This window comes from Bos indicus x Bos taurus, chromosome 5 (genome assembly GCF_003369695.1).
Source record: "Bos indicus x Bos taurus breed Angus x Brahman F1 hybrid chromosome 5, Bos_hybrid_MaternalHap_v2.0, whole genome shotgun sequence".
Taxonomy (NCBI): domain Eukaryota; kingdom Metazoa; phylum Chordata; class Mammalia; order Artiodactyla; family Bovidae; genus Bos; species Bos indicus x Bos taurus.
Genome location: NC_040080.1, coordinates 100884642 through 100896948, shown reverse-complemented (window position 1 = coordinate 100896948; position 12307 = coordinate 100884642). Strand labels below are relative to the sequence as shown.

At 39.4% G+C, this 12307-nt stretch overlaps 1 protein-coding gene across 5 annotated transcripts in view; it reads right to left on the bottom strand.

Moving 5' to 3' along the window:
* Nucleotides 1-12307, bottom strand: part of POC1B (POC1 centriolar protein B) — a 104986-nt gene that overhangs the window by 43301 nt on the left and 49378 nt on the right. For 4 of the 5 annotated variants that reach the window (XM_027543196.1, XM_027543194.1, XM_027543195.1 and 1 more), the window contains 2 exons: nt 9969-10037; nt 9201-9353 (listed from right to left, as the gene is read on the bottom strand). In XM_027543196.1, coding sequence (XP_027398997.1) covers nt 9201-9353; nt 9969-10037 — 222 coding nt within the window. The remainder of the gene's footprint in view (nt 1-9200; nt 9354-9968; nt 10038-12307) is intronic. The other variant, XM_027543193.1, reaches the window with a different exon arrangement.

Genomic DNA, 12307 nt, shown 5'->3' with positions numbered 1-12307 from the left:
GAGATACCTCAGTTCTCACAGAACACTGGCTGAATACTAGGAGTCCTTGGCCACAGGAAAGGACCGTACAGATCTGTGTGTGACTGGGTAGGATGGAAGGAAGGGGGAGGAGAGCACACAGGACCAGACCTGCCTCTAGGGGTCGGGGAGCTGAAGCAGGGGAGAGACTCCTGCTGTTGGTTCTGGGTTTCTAGGGTTTTTTCCTTTCCTTTTTCTCTGATGTTGTGGTTGTTGTTTTTATTATTAGTATTTATATTCAGGCTTTGGGGATTTTTTTTTTTAACCATACTTTTTACTTCTTTTATATATTTCTACTTCTACTTTGGCTTTCTGCTACACTGTCTTTTTAAAATTTTATGTTGTTTTTTGTTTTCTTTTTGGGGTTGGTTTGGCTCTTTTTGGATCTTTTTTTTGATGTTGTTTTAATATATACAGATTTTTTTAATATATACTTCTATTTCAAATTTGCTTTTCTGAATTTCTTTTTCTTTTACCATTTTTGTCTTTTTTTCCTTTGCTTTATTCCTCAGTTGGCACTCTGCTTTGGTTCTGCTTTGTTTTGTATTTTAGTTTTGTTTTTAATTGGTGGATTTCATTTTTGCTTTCTTTTGTTTGTGGGGTTGCTCTCTTGTAATTTGCTTTCTGTTTTAGTTTTGTGTGTGTGTATGTGTGCTCTTTTGTTTTTGTTTCTGCTTGTCTAATTTTGCTTTTACCATTTGTCTGGAGTTCATTTTTTGTTTTTTTTTTTTAAATCCCCTTTATTGCCATGACAAACGGCTTATGGGGTCTTGGTTCACTAACCAGAAGTTGGGCCTTAGCCTCTGGGTGGGAGTGCTGAGTCCAGGACGCTGGACCACAAAAGTACTCCTGATTTCAAGCAGTATTATCAGTGAGAACTCCCACAAAAGCCTCCATCCAAATCCAAGACCCAGCACCACTCAACTGTTGGCAGCACCCAGTGCTGGGTGCCTCACCCAAGGAATAAGCAAGACAGGAACACAATCCCAAGCAGCAGCAGACAGGCTGCCCACAGATACCCCAAAACATACCACCTTACACAGCCCTGCCCACCAACAGGAAAAAACTCACTTCCACTGACCAGAATGCGGGCACAAGCCCCTCCTAACATGAAGCTTACACAAGCCACTGGACCAACCTCACCCACCAGGGGCAGAGACTGGAAGCAAGAACTATGACCCTATAGCCTGAGGACAGGAGACCTCAAACACAATGACACAAAATGAAAAGACAGAGAAATATTGCAGAGTTGAAGGAACAAGGTAAAAACCCACAAGACCTACAGACGATGGGGCTGCAAAAACAAAGAGGAAATAAGCAAACTACCTGAAAAAGAATTCAGAGTAATGATAGTAAACATGACCCAAAAATCTCAAAAATGGAAAGGAAAAAATGCAAGATTCTTTTAACACATTTGGCAAGGACCTAGAAGAAATAAAGAATAAACAGTAATGAACAACACAATTACTGAAATTAAAAATACTGTGTATGTTAAGTCACTTCAGTCATGTCAGACTCTTTGCAACCCTATGGATTATAGCCCAGCAGGCTCCTCTGTCAATGAGATTTTTCAGGCAAGACTACTGGAGTGGGTTGCCATGCCCTCCTCCAGGGGCTCTTCCCAAAGCCAAGGACTGAACTCACATCTCTTTTGTCCCTGCATTAGCAAGCAGGTTCTTTCCCACTAATGCCACCTGGGAAGCCCAAAGTACTCTAGAAGAAATTATTAATAGAATAACTGAGGCAGAAGAACAGATAAGTATGTGAGCTGGAAGATAAAATGGTAGAACTAACTACTGAAGAGCAGACTAAAGGAAAAAGAATGAAAAGAATTGAGAATAGTCTCAAGAGACCTCTGGGACAATATTAAACTCACCAACATTTGCATTATAGGGGGCCTAGTTGAAGAAAAGAAAAAGGGTCTGAGAAAATTTTTGAAGTGATTATAAGTGAAAATTTCCCTGAGAGGAAAAGAAATAATCAAGTCCAGGAAATGCAGAGTCCCATACAGGATAAACCCAAGAACGGTGACAAGACATATTTATCAAACTAACGAAAATTAACCACATATCCCCATAAGGTTAACAGCTGATCTTTCAGCAGAAACTCTGCAGGCCGGAAAGGAGTGGCAGGATATACTTAAAGTGATAAAAGAAGAGCCCTACACCCAAGATTACTCTTCCCAGCACGGATCTCATTCAGATTCAATGGAAAATCAAATCTTCACAGATAAGCAAACTTAAAAGAATTCAGCACCACCAAACCAGCTCTATAACAGCTCTATAACAAATGCTAAAGGAACTTCTCTAGACAGGAAACACAAGAGAAAGAAAAGATCTACAAAAACAAACTCCAAACAATGAATGGTAATAGGATCATGGACTTGGTGGCTCAGTGGTAAAGAATTCGTCTGCCAATACCTGAGATGCAGGTTTGATCCCTGGGTTGGGTGATCTGCTGGAGGAGGCTATGGCAATCCACTCCAGTATTCCTACCTGGGAAATCCCATGGATGGGAGCCTGGTGGGCTGGGGGTCCCAAATGAATTGGACATGACTTAGTGACTAAACAATAACAACAGTAGGATCATACATGTCAATAATTACCTTAAGTGTAAATGGATTAAACAATCCAACCAAAAGACACAGATTGGCTGAATGGATACAAAAATAAGAACCCTACATATGCTGTCTACAAGAGACCCACTTCAGACCTAGGAACACATACAGACTGAAAGTGATGGGCTGGAAAAAGATATTCCATGCAAACGGAAATCAAAATAAAGCAGGTATAGCAATTCTCATATCAGATAAAATAGACTTTAAAATAAAGACCATTACAAGAGACAAGGAAGGACACTACATAATAATCAAGGGATCAATCCAAGAAGGAAATATAACAATTATAAACATATATACTCCCAACACAGGAGCATCTCAGTACACAAGGCAAATGCTAACTATAATAGTGGAAATAGTAACACAATAATAGTGGGGGACTTAAACACCCCACTCACACCAATGGACATATCATCCAGAAAGAAAATTAATAAGGAAACAAGTCTTAAGTGACACATTGGAGCAGACAGACCTAACTAGGTCTGTCCAGAGGACATTCCATCCCAAAACTGTAGAATATACTTTTTTCTCAAGTGCACATGGAACATTCTCCAGAATAAATCACATCTTGGGTCACAAATTAAGCCTTGGTAGATTTAAGAAAATTGCACTTTTTCTGACCACAATGCTGTAAGATTAGATATCCATTACAGGAAAAAAAAAAAACTGTAAAAGACACATGGAGGCTAAACAGTAAGTTTTTAAGTAGCCAATCAGTGAAGAAATCAAAGAGGAAATAAAAAAATACCTAGAAACAAATGACAATTAAAACACAACAACTCAAAACCTATGGGATGCAGTAAAAACAGTGCTAAGAGGGAAGTTCATAGCAATACAAACCTACCTCAAAAAACAAGAAAAATATCAAATCAACAACCTAACCTTACACCTAGAGCAACTAGGAAAAGAAGAACAAAAACTCCAAAGTTAGTAGAAGGACAGAAACACAAAGATCAGAGGAGAAATAAATGAAAGAGACAAATAAAACAAATGCAAAGATCAATAAAACTAAAAGTTGGTCCTTTGAAAAGATAAACATTAAATAAAAAATAAATTGATAAATCTTTAACCAGACTCATCGGGAAAAAAAGATGACTTAATAAAATTAGAAATGAAAATGGAGAAGTTACAACAGACAACCAAAAATACAAAGGATCATAACTGACAAGAGACTGCTGCTGCTGCTGCTGCTAAGTCGCTTCAGTCACGTCTGACTCTGTGCCTTCAGTCACGTCTGACTCTGTGCGACCCCATAGACAGCAGCCCACCAGGCTCCCCCGTCCCTGGGATTCTCCAGGCAAGAACACTGGAGCGGGTTGCCATTTCCTTCTTCAATGCATGAAAGTGGAAAGTGAAAGTGAAGTCGCTCAGTCATGTCCGACTCCTAGCGACCCCATGGACTGCAGTCTACCAGGCTCCTCTGTCCATGGGATTTTCCAGACAAGAGTGCTGGAGTAGGGTGCCATTGTCTTCTCCGGACAAGAGACTACTATATGCCAATAAAATGGACAACCTGGAAGAAACGGTCAAATTCTTAGAAAAGTAAAACCTTCCAAGACTCAACCAGGAAGAAATAGAAAATATAAACAGACCAATCACAAGTGCTGAAATAGAAACTGTGATAAAAAAAATCTTCCAACAAACAGAAGCCTAGGGCCAAATGTCTTCACAGGCAAATTCTGTCAAATATTAGAGAAGTGCTAAACCTATCCTTCTCAAACTTTTCCAAAAAACTGCAGAGGGAGGAAAACTCCCAAACTCATTCTAAGAAGCCATCATCACCCTGTTATCAATACCAAAGATACCACACAAAAAGAAAATTATGGGCCAATATCTCTGATGAACAACCATCCTCAACAAAATACTAGCAAACAGAATCCAATAACACGTTAAAAGGATCATACACCATGATCAAGTGAGGTTTATCCCAGGGATGCAAGGATTCTTTAACACACACAAATCAATCAATGTGATACACCATATTAACAAATTGAAATATAAAAACCATATGATCATCTCAATAGATGTAGGAAAAGTTCTCAACAAGATTCAATACCCATTTATGATAAAAATTCTCCAGAAAGTAGGCACAGAAGGAACCTACCTCAACAAAATAAAGGCCATATATGACAAACCCAGAGCAAACATTCTTAATGATGAAAAAGTGAAAGCATTTCTTCTAAGATCAAGAACAAGACAAGGATGCCCACTCTTGCCACTGTTATTGAGTATTGTTTTGGAAGTCCTAGCCATGGCAATCAGAGGAAAAAAAAAAAAGAAATAAAAGGAACCCAGACTGGAAAAGAAGTAAAACTCCCACTGTTTGCAAATGACATGATACTATACACAGAACACTTTAAAGATGTCACCAGAAAATTACTAGAGCTAATCAATGAATTTAGTAAAGTCTCAGGATACAAAATTAATACACAGAAACCTCTTGCATTCCTATACATTAACAACAAAAAGTCAGGAAGAGAAATTAAGGAAACAATCCTGAAAAGACAACCCTCAGAAGAGGAGAAAATAATTGCAAACAAAGCAACTGACAAAAGATTAATCTCCAAAATAACAGTTATAGCAGCTCAATATCAGAAAAACAACCCAGTCAAAAAACGAGTGGAACACCTAAACAGACATTTCTCCAAAGAAGCCATTTCTCCAAAGATGGCCAACAAACACATGAAAAGATGCTCAACATTGCCCATTATTAGAGAAATGCAAATCAAAACTACAATGAGGTATCACCTCATGATGGTCATAATGGGCATCATCAAAAAAATCTATAAACAGTAAATGCTAGAGAGGATGTGGAGAAGAGGGAACCCTCCTGCAATGTTGATGGGTATGTAAATTGATACAGCCACTATGGAGAGCAGAATGAAGATTCCTTAAAACACTAAGGAGAAAACTACCATATGACCCAGCAATTCTACTACTGGGCATATACTCTGAGAAAACCATAATTCAAAAAGACACATGTACCCCAGTGTTCATGGCAGTACTATTTACAATAGCCGGGACATGGAAGCAAGCTAGATGTCCATCAACAGATGAATCAAAAAAGAAGCTGTGGTACGTATAAAAAATGGAATATTATTCAGCCATAAAAGGAAGGAATTGAGTGAGGTGGATGAACCTAGAGCCTGTTGTACAGAGTAAAATCACTCAGAAAGAGGAGAAACAAATATCATATATTAACATACATAAATGGAATCTAAAAAATGGTACTGAGGAACTTATTTTCAGGGCAAAAATAGAGATGCTGACATAGAGAACAGACTGGTGGGTATGGGTGGGGAAGGAGAAGAGGAGGCGCATAGATAAGCGTAGCATTGACATATATATAGTACCATGTGCAAAACAGCCAGTGGGAAGTTCAGCTTGGTGCTCTGTCACAACCTAGAGGGGTGGGATGAGGGAAGTAGAAGGGAGGCTGATTCACATTGTTGTATACTGGCACCCCACTCCAGTACTCTTGCCTGGAAAATCCCATGGATGGAGGAGCCTGGGGGGCTGCAGTCCATGGGGTCGCTGAGGGTCAGACACGACTGAGCGACTTCACTTTCTCTTTTCACTTTCCTGCATTGGAGAAGGAAATGGCAACCCACTCCAGTGTTCTTGCCTGGAGAATCCCAGGGATGGGGAGCCTGGTGGGCTGCCGTCTATGGGGTTGCACAGAGTCGGACATGACTGAAGTGACTTAGCATAGCGGAAACCAACACAACATTGTAAAGCAATTATCCTCCAATTAAAAATGTATAAAATTTATTTTAAAAAATGAATAATGATTTCAATGGAATACAATCTATTGCATAGAATTAAATTCCATGAGCCATCCTCATGTAAATACATAGATGACTACAGTTCATCAAGCATTTGTAGTTGTTTTTAGAGGGAGGTAGCCATTTAATTACACTGGTGAAAATGGAACTTCTTACAACCCATTCTGAAGATCTAAAACATATACCACCATGTATTCACACAGAGTACGAACTTAATAAATATGGGTAGAGTCTAGGAATATATAATAAAAAAAGCGAATGATATTATACTCACTTAATGTTCTGACCTGCCTCCTGAGAAATCTGTATGCAGGTCAGGAAGCAACAGTTAGAACTGGACATGGAACAACAGACTTGGTTCCAAACTGGGAAAGGAGTATGTTAGGACTGTATACTGTCATCCTGCTTGTTTAACTTATATGCAGAGTACATCATGAGAACGCTGGACTGGATGAAGCACAAGGTGGAATCAAGATGCCAGCAGAAATATCAATAACCTCAGATTTGCAGATGACACCACCCTTATGGCAGAAAGTGAAGAAGAACTAAACAGCCTCTTGATGAAAGTGAAAGAGGAGAGTGAAAAAGTTGCCTTAAAACTCAACACTCAGAAAACTAAGATCATGGCATCTGGTCCCATCACTTCATGGCAAATAGATGGGAAAACAATGGAAACAGTGACAGACTTTATTTTGGGGGCCTCTGAAATCACTGCAGATGGTGACTACACCCATGAAATTAAAAGACACTTGCTTCTTAGAAGAAAAGTTATGATCAACCTAGACAGCATATTAAAAAGCAGAGACATTACCTTGCCAACAAAGGTCCGTCTAGTCAAAGCTATGGTTTTTCCAGTAGTCATGTACAGATGTAAGCTGCTGCTGCTGCTAAGTCGCTTCAGTCGTGTCCAACTCTGTGCAACGCCATAGACAGCAGCCCACCAGGCTCCCCCGTCCCTGGGATTCTCCAGGCAATTACACTGGAGTGGGTTGCCATTTCTTTGCATGAAAGTGAAAAGTGAAAGTGAAGTCACTCAGTCGTGTCTGACTCAGCGACCCCATGGACTGCAGCCCACCAGGCTCCTCCGTCCATGGGATTTTCCAGGCAAGAGTACTGGAGTGAGGTGCCACTGCCTTCTCTGATGGATGTAAGAGTTGGACTATAAAGAAAGCTGAGTGCCAAAGAATTGATGCTTTTGAACTATGGTGTTGGAGAAGACTCTTGAGAGTCCCTTGGATGGCAAGGAGATCCAACCAGTCCATCCTAAAGGAAATCAGTCCTGAATATTCATTGGAAGGACTGATATTGAAGCTGAAACTCCAATCCTTTGGCCACCTGATGTGAAGAACTTACTCATTGGTAAAGACCCTGATGCTGGAAAAGACTGAAGGCAGGAGGAGAAGGGGACAACAGAGGATGAGATGGTTGGATGGCATCACAGACTCAATGGACATGAGTTTGAGTAAACTCTGGGAGTTGGTGATGGACAGGGAGGCCTGGTGTGCTGCAGTCCATGGGGTCACAGAGAGTCGGACACAACTAAGTGACTGAACTGAACTGAATGTTCTTATTTTCAACACATTATCCTAGTATTAGATTTTACAATAAATGTTGAAATAATTGATTAAAGAAAAAGCGAGGAAATGATAATACAATAAATGGCACAAAGATGAGGTAAAGCTCAATGGTAAATACTTTATTTAGAAGGTCTGGAAAAATGGTTGCAAGTTGAAAAGGACAAAAATTATAGCAAAGAACTGAAAATAAACACTACCATGGAAAAACAAGGAAAGAAATCCCAAAGATGTGGCCAGATTAAACAAAATCTAGAAAACTGTCCAAAGATATCATTTTTTTCTGAAAACTTACACATGAGTGTATACACACACACACACACACACACACAAAAGAAAAAAACCCTGAGACTTACAGAAACAGCTGAGGTAAGAGAAAAGACCAAGACCGACGAAACGTAAGTTAAAGGACTGACAGCGGGTGAGGGACCAGGAACCACGGAAAGGAGTCGAACCACAGCATGAATAATAAGCACGAAGTGGCTGGGAACTGCCATTCAGGAATAATATCTGAAAAATTCAAAACATCTACTCTAAAAACAAAGAAAGATTCTGCCAATGATTGGGGAAAAAAATTCAGATGAACAGACAATAGTGATTCCTGATTTCAGCTCTTGCTGAGAGAAAAAAGAACTTAAGAAGAATCATGCAAAATCGAAAGAAATAGACTAATCCCAGCTAAGTATCCAGCAAAGACAAATGTACAGCTAAACAGACAATTATATATGTGAAAATATATGTTGGCAAACAGTAAAATGGTCTCAATTACTAGGTGTAATGCTTAAACCTCTTCTTACTGTTCATAAGACTTGCTTCAAGATACCCATTTCAATAATCGCTCTAAAAATTCTTGCCTTTCAGCTGTTCTCTTGACAGCTATCACATGAGTTTCCTAAACACATCTAGAACACCAACTAGCTCAGACTTTACCGTCAGCGGCCTTCGATTTGATTCTTCATTTCCCATTATTATTATCACAGTTTTTAAGTTTTATTTCTAAATCTTCAAGCTGCAAATATGAGGCTTTAGCACTTTATATACTACTCAATTTATAGTTTTATTAGTGAATATAATTGTTTCTTAAAGTGCTGTTGTTTTAAAGGAGGGCTAGGCTTTATATAATTCAGTGTAACTCCAAGCATACAGTTCGCCAATAGTCCCAAAGTGTACACTTACAAATGGCAGGGCAAATCCTCAAGTACTCACCTCAACAGTGTCAATTCTTCCCTCATGGGGATGTGGTGTCCTTGGGTAGATATCGAGAAGATGTGGTGGTGAATCAAAGTGCAGTCTTTTGAGATTTCTTTTACTAACATCTTTATAATTCAGTTCATCAAAGTTAGTCCTCCATAATAAGACCTATAAAAATTAATCAAGTTGGCAGTTGTTGATTTGCAAGTAGTAGAAGGAAATTTTTTAAAAATGAACATATAAAATATCAAGCATTCAAAATAATTAGGAAGGCTAGATACATTTTTCCACAACACTATATCTCAATACTTTTTAAAAGGGTAATAGGGAGAGATTTCGTATTCTGAATTTTATGTCCACCTTATTCCAGAAATGTGGCTCTGAATGACTTTTGGTCATTTCAAATAAATACAGACGTGTTACAATTTAAACGTACCATACTCAAGAAGTTTAATCAACACTTGAAAAATAAAACACACAGACAATAGATTAGGCAACAATTCAAGTGAAAAGGCCCACACCAATATTAGGCACTCAGTGTTAGTTTTATGTATAAGTATAAAGATGAGCAAAAGAAAACAACTGCTATTTGAGTTCCACAAATGATCAGAACTGGTACCGTTTCAGTTATGAGACAGCAGATTCCCTGGCACTAACGAAAACATAAACTCATTCATAATCATCTGAACATAGACAAACTAGCTGGTTGTAAAAATCTTAGCTCAAGTCTCAGATTCCATTTCCCCTAATCAAATCAAAGAGGGAGCAGAGAGCTTTACAAACCTGTGCATCTGCACCTCCTGATGTAAACAGCTCTCCACCTTTTGAAAATGAAACAGTGAAGACAGGCCCCTAAGAAATAAATGGAGATAAAAGGAAAAAAAGCATTTGATAACATGTTTCCGTGGCCAAGAAGGCTGTGAGTACTAATTTTTCATCCTAATTTGTGCAGACTATTTATGCAGTAAGTGTGAGGACACATTCAGCTGCTAGCAACCAAGGCAGGCAAAGAGAATCAAAGCATCAACTCAATTATCTGAAGACATCTATAAACAATACTAACTGAAAAAGAGATACTAATAAAAATGAGAAAATACACTTTTCTTCCCTTTAAAGAAGTTCATGCATAGGTCAGTGAGTAAGAATTTCTTCTGTTAAGATTTTCTGGCTTTGGAATCTTATTCAACAAATCACTAGCAGAAGCTGAATGATGGGAATGAGGCTGTATGAAGAGAAATCATTCCCTGAACCCCAACATGCTTCACCGAGTTCTTCACGTGGGCAACAGTGAGCCACTTATAGTTCTGAGAGCAGGACACAGATAGGAGAAGAGCTGTGACTGATGACAACTGATACGACGACTGTGAGAATGATGAGCTGGAGTCTGAAAGAACGGTTGGAAGCCACTTAGGAAGTTCCTGCAGTTATCAGGGTGGGAGGTAACAGGAAAGCGAGCATGGTGAGCAATGGCTGCGGTGCTGGACGACGCGGCACAGTCACAGCATGACCTCTGGGTCAGTTTTAGTCAAGAAGACTCATTTCTCATCTCAGAAATGCTAGTATACTGTTTGTTTTTTTAATAAGTTGGTAATCTACACAATGGAAACAGTGAGAGACTTTATTTTGGGGGGGCTCCAAAATCACTGCAGATGGTGACTGCAGCCAGGAAATTAAAAGACGTTGCTCTTTGGAAGAAAAGCTATGACCAACCTAGACAGCATATTAAAAAGAAGAGACATTACTTTGCCAACAAAGGTCCATCTAGTTGAGGCTATGGTTTTTCCAGTGGTCATGTATGGATGTGAGAGTTGGACTATAAAGAAAGCTCAGCACCGAAGAATTGATGCTTTTGAACTGTGGTGTTGGAGAAGACTCTTGAGAGTCCGCTGGACTGCAAGGAGATCCAACCAGTCCATTCTGAAGGAGATCAGTCCTGAATATTCACTGGGAAGACTGATGCTGAAGCTGAAACTCCAATAATTTGGCCACCTGATGCGAAGAGCTGACTCATTTGAAAAGACCCTGATGTTGGGAAAGATTGAGGGCAGGAGGAGAAGGGGATGACAGAGGATGAGAGGGTTGGATGGTATCACTGACTCAATGCACATGATTTTGAGTAAGCTCTGGGAATTGGTGATGGACAAGGAAACCTGGGGTGTTGCGGTCCATGGGGTCGCAAATAGCCAGACACAACTGAACGAATGAACTGAACTGAATCTATACAAGAAAATCTATGGGGGAAAACCTCTATATCTTTCACGTATACCAGCCCACAGTCTCAGGTTATTAACACCTCATAAACACCTTCACCTCCAGACTGTGAAGCCAGTCTCCTGGCTTTTCTCCTAAATTATTTTATTTACCTTTTTTTCCAGTACTCAGTCCTTCTTCCATGGATATTTTAATCCATGGCCACTTTTATTGGTTGTTAATCCAGCCCAATTCCATGGGTACACATATATCTGAGCTGGTTAATTGTCTTATTTCTGCTTCCCTCTAACACAGCTGTGAAACAAATGATAAAGCAAGCAGGAAGTCTGGCAGGATACATGAAGGCAGAAAAAGAAAAGTTCTCCCCTAGACCACAAAGCCCATTCTATTTCTGGATATAAATAGCTTATACTTGGTTAAAAGGAAGTACCTAGTACATCTTATTAAAAAAATAGGAGGGGATGTATTCTAAAAAATTTAGAGAAGTTTGAACATTTACCCAGAAAGGAAGAATAGTTTTTACACTTGAAAAAGTTTTTGTTCGGTATATTATACATCAGTATGTGCGTGTGTGTGTGAGTGAACAGGCTCAATAAATAGCACCCCACTTCCCCACTGGGTTCCTAAACTAATTAAAAAATAAGACAAAGAAATATTATCTTTCTTACTGATGAGGGCTTGTAAAGAGAATATAGCTTCATCTGTGGGTAAACGGGCTTTTTAGAACTGAAATCCAAAGTGAGTCAGACTTGAGTACCCCGTCACAGGCAAGACTGGACAAGGGCTGGCCTCCCACAAGAAATACCAGAGGAAAACCATGAGCACAGGCTCCTAGGAGCTGAAGGTGTTAGGCTCGACTTGCAAATTTCTCCTTCTAAACTCACCCATCAGTTTAGTGGAAAGCGAGAGTG